At 34.0% G+C, this 12,659-nt stretch overlaps 1 protein-coding gene across 1 annotated transcript in view; it reads left to right on the forward strand.

The window, feature by feature from the left end:
* The window catches only part of LOC306649241 (phospholipid-transporting ATPase ABCA3-like), a 180,787-nt gene that overhangs the window by 96,666 nt on the left and 71,462 nt on the right, over positions 1 to 12,659 (forward strand). Inside the window, exon 12 of the mRNA XM_079120034.1 lies at positions 8,379 to 8,533. Coding sequence (XP_078976160.1) covers positions 8,379 to 8,533 — 155 coding nt within the window. The remainder of the gene's footprint in view (positions 1 to 8,378; positions 8,534 to 12,659) is intronic.

Here is a 12,659-nt window from a genome sequence, read left to right on the forward strand (position 1 = left end):
GTTCCACAATCTAGCTATTGTGAATTGAGCTGCTATAAACATTGCAGTAGCTACATCACTGTAGTATGCTGATTTTAAGTCTTTTGGGTATAGGCCAAGGAGTGGGATAGCTGGGTCAAATGGTGGTTCCATTCCAAGTTTTCTGAGAAATCTCCATACTGTTTTCCAGATTGGCTGCACCAATTTGCAACCCCACCAGCAATGTATGAGTGTACCTTTTCCCCCACATCCTCGTCAACACCTGTTGTTGCTTGTGTTCTTGATAATAGACATTCTAATTGGGGTGAGATGAAATCTTAGTGTAGTTTTTATTTTCATTTCTCTTATTACTAGAGATGTTGCATGTATCTCTGAAGTGTCTGTTCATTTCCTTAGCCCATTTATTGATTGGGTTATTTGTATTCTTGGTGTAAGTTTTTGAGTTCCTTATAGATTCTGGAAATTAGTGCTGTATCTGAAGTATGAGTGGCAAAGATTTTCTCCCACTTTGTAGACTCTTTCTTCACATTATTGCTTGTTTCTACATATAGATGACCAGTTTTCCCAGCACCTTTTTTATAAAAGGTTGTCTTTTCTCCCATGTATGTTTTTGACACTTTCGTCAAGGATCAGATTACTGTGTCCTTACAGGTTTGTCTCAGTGTACTCTGTTCTGTTCCATTTATCTGTCTGTTTTTATGCCAGTACTGTGCATGATAGTATAATTTGAAGTCAGGTATTATGGTAGCTCCACCATTGGGTTTTTTGTTGTTTGGTTTGGTTTTGGCCTAGTATTGTTTTGGCTATTCTGGTCTTTTATTCTTCCAAGTGAATTTTAGGGCTGTTTTTTCTAATTCTGTGAAGAATATCACTGGTGTTTTAATGGGATTGTGTTGAATCTATATATTTCTATTGGTAGTATGGCCATTTTAGAAATAATGATTCTGCCTTTCCATGTTTATGGGAGGTCATTCCATCTTCTTGTGTTTTCTTCAGTTTCTTTCTTCAATGTTTATAGTTTTCATTGCAGAGATATTTCACCTCCTTGTTTAGATTTATTCCTCATTATTTTTTGCTTTTGGTTTTTGAGGCTATTGTGAATAGAAATGTTTTCCTTATTTCTTTTTCAACAGATTCATTATTGGTGTGTAGGAAAGCTATTGATTTTTGTATGTTGATTTTGTTACCTAGTACTTTGCTGAATTTCTAGTATTATATTTAATAGGAGGATTAAGAGTAGACATCCATGTCTTGTTCTATATAGTAAAGAAAATGCTTTCTGTTTTTCCCCATTCACTATGATGTTAGCTTTAGGTTTCTTGTATATAGCCTTTATGATATTGAAGTAGATTCCTTCTGTCCCTAGTTTCTTCAGTGTTTTGATCATTAACAGTGTTTTGATCATTAATTTTGTCAAAGGCTTTTTCTGTATCTATTGACTGTGATTTTTGTCATTAATTCTATTTATACAGTGAATTACATTTATTGATTTCCCCAGGTTAAACAATCCTTGAATCCCTGGGATAAAACCAACTTGGTCATGGTATAAAATCTTCTTAATATTTTGCTGAGTATGATTTGCTATTATTTTAGTAAGGATTTTTTGCCTCTTAAGTTCATTAGGGATATTGATCTGTAGTTTTTTTGACCTTCATTTTTTAAAGGTCTGGTAGAATTCAGCTGAAACTCCATCTGGTCTTATTTCTTCTTGTGTTTTCCAGTTTATTGGAGTAGAGGATTTCAAAGTAATTCCCAATGATCCTCTGGATTTCTATGATGTCTGTACTGATTTCTCTTTTTCCATCTCTAATTTTATTAATTGGGTCCTCTCTTTTTTAAAAATTTTATTTTTTTTTATTTTTACAGATTGCATTTTGATTCATGTACACAAATAGGGTATAACTTTTCATTTCTATGGTTGTACATGATGTAGATTCACACCATTCATATAATCATACATGTACATAGGGTAATGTCTGTCTCATTTCACTCTTTCCTTCCCCTGCCCCCTTACCCCCTCATTTCCCTCTACACAATCCAAAGTTCCTCCATTCATCTTTTACCTCCCCCATACCCCCCTTTATGTCTCTTTCTTTTGATTAGTTAGGCTAAGGGTTTATCATTCTAGCTCTTTGTTCCTTTAATACTTTATATTTTTTAAATTTTAATTTCTTTTTTTTTTTTTTTACTCTGATCTTAAATATTTTCTTCCTTCTGCTGATTTTGGCTTTGATTTGTTCTTGTTTTTCAAGGGCCTTGAATGCATAATTAGGTTGTTTATTTGGAATCTGTCTCATAAGATTTTCTCTTAGAACCACCTTCAAAGTGTCCCAGAGGTACTTGTATATTGTATCAATATTCTCATCAGATTCTTGGAATTTTTAAATTTTTCCCGATTTTTTCTATCATGCTTTCCTTCATTATTCACAACTGTGTCATTAAGTCTCCGTGTGTTTAGTTTCTGTAAGAGTATTTTGGTGTTAAATTCTAATTTTTTTCCATTATGACCAGATAAGAGCATATATCAGCTACATTAATTATATCAATCATATTTGCTCAGAGTTGCCTTGTTGCCTAAAATATGGTCTATTTTGGAGAACATTTCATAACTAACTGAGAAGAAAGTGTGTTCAGCTGTTTGGGTATGAAATATCCTATAGGTGTCTGTTAATTCCATTTAGTTTATAATTTTTCATGTCCAAAGAGTCTTCACAGCATTTATATCTGACAGTCTATCCATTGGTGAGAGAGGAGTGTTGAAATCATCCAGTATTATTTAACTGGTATCTATTTGGGGATTTAACTCAGTAGTGTCCATTTTGTGTTAATAGGTACACCAAAGGGGGCATAGATATTTACTATCATTAGAGCTTCTTGTTGGATTGTTCCCATTGCCAGTATACATTGACCATTTTTGTCTCTTCTGATGAATTTTGATTTGAAGCTTGCTTTGTTGGATATGAAAGTAACTACTCCTGCTTGTTTTCTGGCTCCATTTGTATGATATATCACTTTCCATCCTTTTAGTTTCAACCTGTACCTATCTTTGTTTATAAGTTGAGTCTCTGGCAAACAACATGTCATTGGGTCTTATTTTTTAATCCATTCTTCCAGTCTCTTTTAATTGGACAGTTGAGATCACTTAACACAATGTTACGGAGAGATGTTTAGTAATTCCTGCCATTTTGACATATTTCTAATGTTTAATTTGGTCCTGTTTCTCATTTGCTTAGCTACTCTTCAGTGATATTTGAAGAGCTCTGGGGCTTGTGTTTTATTTCTTCTGTGTGGAGTATTTCTTTAAGTAAGCTCTTTATTGCCAGCTTAGTAGTGAGGAATTCTTTTAGTTTCTTATATTGGAAAGTTTTCTTTTTCTTTGATTTTAAAGGATAGTTTTGCTGGATATAGCAATCTTTCTTTTTTTTTTTTTTTTTTTCTATACCAGTAACTGAACACAGGTGCTTAACCACTGAGCCACATTCCCATTCCCAGATTTTTTTTTTTTTTCACTTCTTATTTTGAGACATGGTCTCACTAAGTTACTGAGGCTAACTTTGAACTTGTGATCCTCCTGCCTCAGCCTCCAAAGCTTCTGGGATTATAGGCATGTACCACTGCACCCAGCTGGATATAGCAATCTTGGTTGACAATTATTTCTTTCAGGACTTGGAACACATCATTATAGGCCCTCCTGGCTTTTAGAGTTTGTGCTGAGAAATCAGAAGTAGTTCTGATTGACTTGCCTTGAAATGTGACCTACCATTTTTCTCTTGAGGCTTTTAACATTCTATACACTTTAATTATATTGTGTTGTAGAGAAGTTCTTTTTTGATTTTGTCTGTATGAATACTTCCTGTATCCAGATGTTTCCTTAATTCTTTCAATTGTTTGTCAATGTTCTCTTAGAATTCATTGATCATTTTTACAATCATTCTTTTTAAAAAATATTTGTATTAGTTGTTGATAACCTTTATTTATTTATTTTCATGCAAAGCTGAGAATCAAACCCTATGCCTCATACATGCCAGGCAAGCGCTGTACCACTGAACCACAGTCCCTGCCTTTTATAATCATTCTTTTGAATTATTTATCTGATATTTCATCCACTTCAGTATCTTTGGAGTCTTTTGTTAAAGAATTGTGAACTTAAGGAGGCATCTTGTTACACTGATTTTTCTTATTCCTTGTATTCCTGTGTTGGGTTTTATGCATCTGTTGGGATGAATTTCTCTTCTCTTATATATGGGTCTTTTTAGGGTACAACCTTCTCTTGCTAAAGTGTTCTAGAGTGATCTAGACTTAGACCCCTTGTACATGTAGTCTCCACATCCTTTGTGTTAATTCTTTCTGTTTTGCTATTGGAATGAATGTCTGTGAGTGGCACCTGAGGGCTTTCCCATTTTCTATTTGGCTCCTAGTCATTAGTTTGGGGGTTTTAATCTCATCTATCATTTGTATTAAAGTAGAGCTGAAGTTTTATTGTTAATTTGTGTGTGGAGTGTTATGCACTGTCTTTTGACTGGATTAGCTTCAGGAGGAGTTCCAGCCCTGTGAAATTGTAGTGTCCCTGTAGATTTCCCAGCACCTCATAGAAAAACAAACAATAGCAATAACCAATGTAAATTATACAGAGCATTAAAATAAATACCTGATGCCTGCTATGACATCTACAACACAACTTACCACAAAAACAGAAATGGGCTCAGCAGTTGCCAACAGCAAAAACAGTAAATAATAAATAAATGTACCATTAAACAGTATTAATAACTGGAACAAAACAATGGTACAGAGAATTATAATAAACCAAAATATAAAATATATAAACCAAATAGTTCTAAAAGGTGTTAAAAATACAGTTCTTTACAAAAAAAGAGATATGTCATAGGAAGGTAGAAGAAAACTTAGAATGTTCAAAATATGAACAGAGAGAATACAGAAGGATGTAGCAAGTGATTATAAAGAAGGAAGAGAAAAATAGGAAAAAAAACCCCAAAAGGTAGATAAAAAGAACAATAGAATATGTCTGTTAGCAGAAAAAGGAAGAGAAAGAAAAATGAGAAACAAACATAAATGAAACAGAACAAAGGTAAACCAAAAACCTTAACCCTGAAAATATAAGATCAGGAAAACTATCCTAAAAAAAAAACAAAAAACAATGTTTATGAACACCAAAGAATGAAAGAATTATCTCCACTGAGATGGTCAGAACAGTTGACAGGAGTGAATTGTTACTACCTATGCCCATCTGTCCTTTCCATTTTCTTGTTGAGCAGTATACTGAGTTGGGAGAGAGAGAATAGGCTGGTGGTGGTTAACCCCTTCTTTTTGTATTGCTTGCTGAGCTGCCAGCTGGAGTGGCCTAAAACTGAAGCTGTTTGAAATAGCTGTCAGCTTCCCTTCTCACCAGTGTGAAATAGGATGAAAGCACTGTCCATTGGAGTTTTGTCCTGACAGATCAGCGTGGGCTTTTGCAAAGTCTAAAACGAAGTTCCCTTGGCTGGGGCTCAGACCTTAGGGGCTTTATTGACTGGCATCTTCTCTTCAGAGATTAGATCACACCTTTAGGGCCAGGTAGATAGATGCCTATCTCTGCTGAGAATCTGGAGCTCAGGATCCTCACAAGAATTGTTCTGTCATGGCAGGGGAGCCAAACCTCCACAGGTCTCACACTCAGTGCTGCCCACAAATGTGGCCATCTCAGGCTTAGTTCTGTTAAGTTTCCCGGCCCTCTTCAGAAGTCCTGTGAGCCCCCAAACTCAAAGGAAAGTGAGTTGCACTCCCCTCGCTTTTTATGACTTGAATCTTTTTGGGTAGAATCTTCCCTGTGCTTGTTTCATTGACCTACTAAGTATACCCTGGACCACATGATACGCTTGCCAGGACAGTGTGGCAGCGTTTTCTAGGATTTTTCCAAGCTCCTGCAGCAGCAGAATGCACCCCAGCTCTCAGGTTGCCAGTGGAGAAATACAGAGCAATTTTTAAATACCAGTTCACTGTGCAGCCTCTGGATTAGCTAAGTTTAGTCTGCTTTTCTGATGTACAGGTTTTTCTGTGCCAGATCTTCCCTTTGTGTTTCTCTCTCTGTGTTACCTTCCACTCTGTGGTGAACTGCAACTGCTGCCACAGTTGACTTGGCTCTAGTGTACTCTTTCTTGCTCTTTGTTCAAGGTACTTGAATTTCTTAGTTCCTGGAAGACTGTCTGATATTGTGTTTGCACTGTCAGGGTGGGACTGCTAGACTTTTAAAAGGGGAGTCCCTCTTTCCCTTTTTGATTCATCTGAGAAGAGTACTCCAACTGCTTGGATCCCAAGCCATGGAGCCTTCCTCTAAACCACCATCTTGAATCTCCTGGCCCATGTCTGAAATGAGAATCTTGAAGAGAGATTTTCATGTACCTACTCATTTTATTAGCAGCATTATCCACAGTTGCCAAGGTGTAGAAGCAATTCAGATTTCTACAAACAGATTTTTACATTTTTGAATAAAATGTAGAATATTCATGAAGTGGAATAGTCAGACTTAAAATACAAGGAAATCCTGTCACGTGCTACAGCATGAATAATATTACAATAACATTACCATATTACACCAAGTAAAAATAACCAATTACAAAAAGAGAAATACAATATGAGCCCACTTATAAGACATGTCTAAAGTATAGCTGCATTCATTAAAAAAAAAGGAAGTAGAATGTTGATTACTAGAGGCTGGAGAATACTTAAATGAGACATTATTGTTAAATTGGTATAAGTTTTTAGTTTTTCAAGATGAAAATGTTGTAGGGGTATGTGGAGTTTTTTTGTTTGTTTGTTTTTTGTTTTTTTTTTTAGATGTTGATAAACCTTTATTTTTATTCATTCATTTTATATGCGATACTGAGGATCCAACCCAGTGCCTCACACATGCTAGGGAAGTGCTCTACCACTGAGCCACATCCCCAGCCCTACATGGAGTTTTTGGTCCATTCTTCCTGTACTGAGGTAGGTGGAGGGAATGCCAGCCAGCTATTGTCTTCTGCCCCAGGATGTAGTAGCTTTTCCATTTGCCTTTAAAAATGCCCTCCACCTATCTGCTTTTCCACCTTTAGAGAGTTCCAAGTTAGTTGAAACAGATCTAAGACTTGCTCAGTCCTTCAGCAGTCCTTAGTCAGTTCAAAATAAATTAACACAATTCTCTTAGAATTAGGTCTCCCTTGATCTTTCCAAGCAGGGAGAGCAAGAAGGAATTTAAATGACTCTGAGGATTTGTATCATGTTTCAGTCACCTTTTTCTTGATTATGTGCTTGGTTGCTGCAAACATTTTCTGGAGTTCTGAACACATTAGTATGTTTGTGGGGTACTGGGTTCTTATTTTAGTTTTTATTTTTCCGTAGACAGGTGCTTGAACTTTCTTGAGCTGTCATTTCAATTCTTAAAAATGGAAGAGTTTGTGTAATAATATGAGAAAGAATGAACTTAATGACAACAAAGTACTAAATTCTGTACACCTTTTGAACTTATTATTAATTATTAATAAAAATGAATATTTCATTAATGTTACTTCTGTGTAGCATGACAGTTTGCATTTGGCTTTTGAGAAGATAATTTCATAACAAAATTTATTTATGCTTATGTCATCCACATAGTTTCCAGCATCCTTGTGGTAGTTAATATTTACATGTTTTTTAATGTCCATGTAAGTGTTAATAATCTTTCATATTCATATGCTGTAGTTATTTCCTTTTGTTGAGCATTGTCTTCTTTCAAATTAGTTATCCTTATTATAGGCATTTTTGAATACAATTTTCTACTTTGAAGTATATTTTAAATGTACTTTTTTTAAAAAAATTTTTATTGTAGATGGACATAATACCTTTGTTATGCTTATTTATTATTTTTATGTGGTGCTGAGGATCAAACCCAGTGCCTCGCACATGCAAGGCAAGCACTCCACCACTGAGCCCCAGCCCCAACCCTAAATATACTTTTTAAAAATATATTTTAATAGTATTTTTAAGTAGTTTAAATGGGTCAAAGGATAAATGTCACATATTCCCAATCTTTATGTTTTTTCGTAGTATCTACAAAGTACTTAATATAATTCACAAAGGTTACTATTTAAATGCAGTGTTTATATATTAGAATGTAGCAAAATTATTTTAATGTTTTCATTATCAACATATTGCATGCCCACTGTAGAAAGTTAGTATATGTAAACAAAAGAGAAAATTAAGAGAAATAATTCCATCACCCTGATTTAACTTTCTGTATTTTTCTGAACTATTCCTCTGCAGGAAATAGTGCTAATTCTCTTGAGTAATCCACAAATAGATTATGAATGTGAGGCACTAATTTGCAATTGTTAATCATATTCTCTCAACAAAGCTTAGCTTTTTCCATGTCTTCTACATAATTCTAGGTCGTTTTCCTCCTACCAGAGGAGAAGCCCATGTTAATGGACTTGACATTTCAGATAACATGATTGAAATTCGGAAAAACTTGGGTTTCTGTCCACAGCATGACTTGTTATTTAAAGACTTGACACTATCAGAACATCTTTTTTTCTACTCCGTGGTGAGTCAGAGATATATTTCATAAAACTATGATAAATTTGATTTTTTCTTTTAATATATAGATGTAAGATGTATTAATTTGTTACCTAAAAACATTAAAATTATACATATTGTGATGTTTTGTTACATATATTTTGTAATGTTTAAATCAGGTTAAACATGCTTCTTTCTAGTGAAAACATTCAAAATCCTTTCTGCTAGCTTTGTAATATGTATAGTAGATTATTATCTATAGTCACCCTGCTGTACAGTAGCACACCAAAACTTATTACTCTTCTAACTGTAAGTTAGGGCTCATTGATCAGCCTCTTCCCATTCCTCCCTCCCCTTCTACTCTCCCCAGCTACAGGTGAATAAGATCACAGGGTACTTGTTTTTCTGTGCCTGACTGTGTTCACTTAGCATAATGATTTTCTATTCTCTCCAGAAGTAATAGGACTTCTTTTTTTTTTAATGGTGATTGAACTCAGGGTGCTTTACCTCTGAGCTCCCCAGACCTATTTTTTATTTTGATACAGGGTCTCATTAAGTTGCTGAGGGTCTCACTAAGTTGTCAAGGCTGTTCTTGAAGTAGATTCTCCTGCCTCAGCCTCCGGAGTTGCTGGAATTACAGGAGTGCACCACCAAGCCTGGCAGAATTTTATTCTCTTTATGGCTGAGAAATAGTTCATTGTGTATTTGGGCCACATTTTTTTTTATTCCTTAATTGAAGGACGCTTAGGTTGTTTGCATTTCTTGGCTGTTGTGAATACTGCTACCATAAACATGGAAGTGTAGATGTCAAACTTTTGAAAGTTAGCACACTTAACAAACACTGATCTCAGATACAGAACAGTTTCATCACCCCAAAACACTCTCACATGCTCTCATTTATTGTCATCCCTTTTCCCCCTGTACCCATTCATCTGTCCTTCAGCATTGCACCCAAACTCTTTAACAATGCAATATTGAATGTCACATTCTAGCTTTCTCTTCACTGCTTTATTTTGCTGTCTTTCACTGAGCAACTGCTTTTAAATTTCATACATGCTGTTATATGTATGTATGGTTTGTTTCTTTTAATTGCAGAATAGTGTTTGATATTTGGGTCTGCCAAGGTATAGCAATTTAAAGACAAATTTGAGTGATTTCTAGCTTGGTGATTATGACTAAAGTTGTTCTGTTTTTAATGTAGAACAAGTTTTTATTTTTCTCAGCATAGGATTACTGAATCATATTTAAAGTACATGTTTAGCTTTGTAAGAAACTGCAAAATTGTTTACTGGTGTAGCTGTTATCATTTGCAACCCCACCAGCAATGCACGAGAATTCCAGTTGCTCCACGTTAGCCAACACCTACTATTGTTAATACTTTTAGAAACCATATGTGTGTGGTGGTATCTAATTATCATTTTAATTTACATTTAATGAATGTATAATCATGTTGAATATCTCTTGTGTGCTTATTAAATGTCCCTGTATCTCTTTTATATAATGTTTATTCATGCCTTTTGTCCATATTTAAATATGTGTTATTTATTATTGTCGAATGTCTCAGAATTTTTTAATATAGTCTGTATATATATTGCTTTTCATCTTGATTTTTATTCAGGTTGAGAATCTCTAGCTTTTGATAGAATTATTTAATCAGTTCATGTATAATATTATTGACATAATTAAATTTGTCTGCCATATTAATTTATTTTCTGCTTTTTCCATGTCTCTTATTCTAGCTTTCACTATACTGCTGTTTTACAATAATTAGATATGTTCTAATGAAGCATTTAAATTTCATTATCAAATTTTTCACTCTTTTTTCACATATCGCCATAGGGTGAGTTTACCATGTACTTCGTGACATCAGAAATGTTACCCTTATAGTAAGTTAATTTCAGTTAGGCATTAGCTCTATTACAGCTCAATATCCTTCTTTAGATCACTACATAACTCCATACTTTTTTCAATATACCTTTCTTGGATATTCTTATACACATTATGTTTATAAGCATTACAAATTCAGCAATAATATAATTTTTATATAGTTTTGTGTTTCAAAGCTGAGGAAAGAGAGTAAAGTATAAATACAGAAATTTTGTTATCTTAATCTTATTTCTCATTCATGCTCATCCTTTTGTTTCATTTTATTTGAGGTACCTTCTGTAGTCATTTTCTCAGTATATTACAGCTTTGCTTCTATATACCATTTTTATACTCTTACTGGCAAAATTATTGCATTTCTTAATATTACAGAAAGAAGGGTACATTTTTTGGGTGCATTTTAATTATACATAATAAGATTCATTGTGCTATATTGATATATATTCATACATGTTATATATATAAATTATATATATGTAATTATATATATGTAATTATATATATATGTAATTATATATGTATTATATATATAGATATGTAAATTTGGTCTGTTTCATTCTCCCATAACCCTGCTTTATCTCCCCTCCACCCTAGACCACCTTCCTGTATTCTGTTTTCATGCAGTTTCATTTCTTTATTCTCTCTAGCTTTTCCACATATGAGTTTAGACTTTCTGAGTTTGTCTAATCTCACTTACCATAATGTTCTCCAGCTTCATCTGTTTTCCTGCAAATGGCATAATTTCATTCTTCTTTGTGGCTGAATAAAATTTCATTGGGTATATATACCACACTTTCTTTATCTAGTCAGCTGTTGATGGTCATCTAGGACGGTTATATCAATACCTAGTTTGGTTCCATAATTGGCTATATCGTGAATTGTGCTGCTGTAAACAGAGATATGCATGTATCACTATAGTATACTGACTTTAATTCTTCTGGATAAATACCAAGGAGTGGTAGTTACATTCCTAGTTTTTTGAGGAACCTCTATCCTGAGCTCCATTGTGCTTTTACTAATTTATTATCCCACTAATGGTGTCTATGTATATATGTTGTTGAATACCTGCTTTGCAAATATTTTCCCCATTTGTAACTTGTCTTTTCATTTTTTTGACCAAAATCTTAGTGGATTCTGCTTTTGATATCTTTTCTTAAGAACTCTATGCCTGGAGTAAATGGTATGCCTTTACTTACTCCATGTACAAACAGAGAAACAACATGTATCCCATTTGTTTACAATAAAAAAAATGGTTAAGATAGTTTTGGGGCAGGGCCCCAAATGGCTGTAGTTAGGCCCCCTTGCCCAGACTTCTGGGGGGCTTTGTTATGTTTTTAGTATGTATCCAGGACTGAGAACTGGTGATGTTATTGTTAGTCAAGGCCAGAAACACTGTGATTGAGCTTATGAACTCTAGATCATAAGCATCAACTTGTGAGTATGCGCATTCTCCCATATGTAACCTGTTGGCAGTGTGCTTTCTTTGTTTGAGTTGTATAGAAAAATATAAAAGGGGCCCATGAAAATGGCCTGGGGCACTGGCTAATGGCTATGGCCGCCTCCGAATAAATATCTCCAATATTCCCACCAAAAAACAAAGAACTCTATGCCTAACCCTAATCTTGAGAACGTGAAGATTTTATTCTATATTTTTTCTAGATTATTATAGTATTATGTGTTCCATTTAGATTTAGGATCTATTTTGAGTTAGTCTTTATATAAAAGTATTAAATTTAGGTCTAGGTTCATTTTTGTATTTAGATAACACCATTATTTGAAAGCAGTATTCTTTCATCTTTGAAATACTTTTTCACATCTATCAAAGATTAAATTATCTGAACTCTGTTTTCTGTTCCATTGATTTATATATCTATCCATTTTCAAGTGCCACACTCTCCTGATCAACTTTACTGTCATCTTGCAAGGGGTTTATCAGTTATAATGATCCTTCAAAGAACCAACTTTTGGTTTCACTGATTTTTCTCTACTACATTTTGGTTTTTATATCATTTATTTATGCTCATATATTCATTCTTTCTTACTCCATTTGGGGATTTTTTAAAATATTTTTGTTGTTTCTCAAAGTCAGAGATTAGATAATTGGATTGAGGCATTTTTTGTTTTCTAATATTAACATTTTTTGCTGTGATTTTCCCTCTAAGTACTCCTTTTCTTGCATCCCACAAATTTTGCTCTAATATGCTGAGGTTTCATATTTTCCAGTTCAAAATATTTTGTTTTTCATGAGATTTCTTTTGTGGCTGATACAT

The sequence above is a fragment of the Sciurus vulgaris genome (assembly GCF_902686455.1).
Source record: "Sciurus vulgaris genome assembly, chromosome: 18".
In the NCBI taxonomy this organism is placed as follows: domain Eukaryota; kingdom Metazoa; phylum Chordata; class Mammalia; order Rodentia; family Sciuridae; genus Sciurus; species Sciurus vulgaris.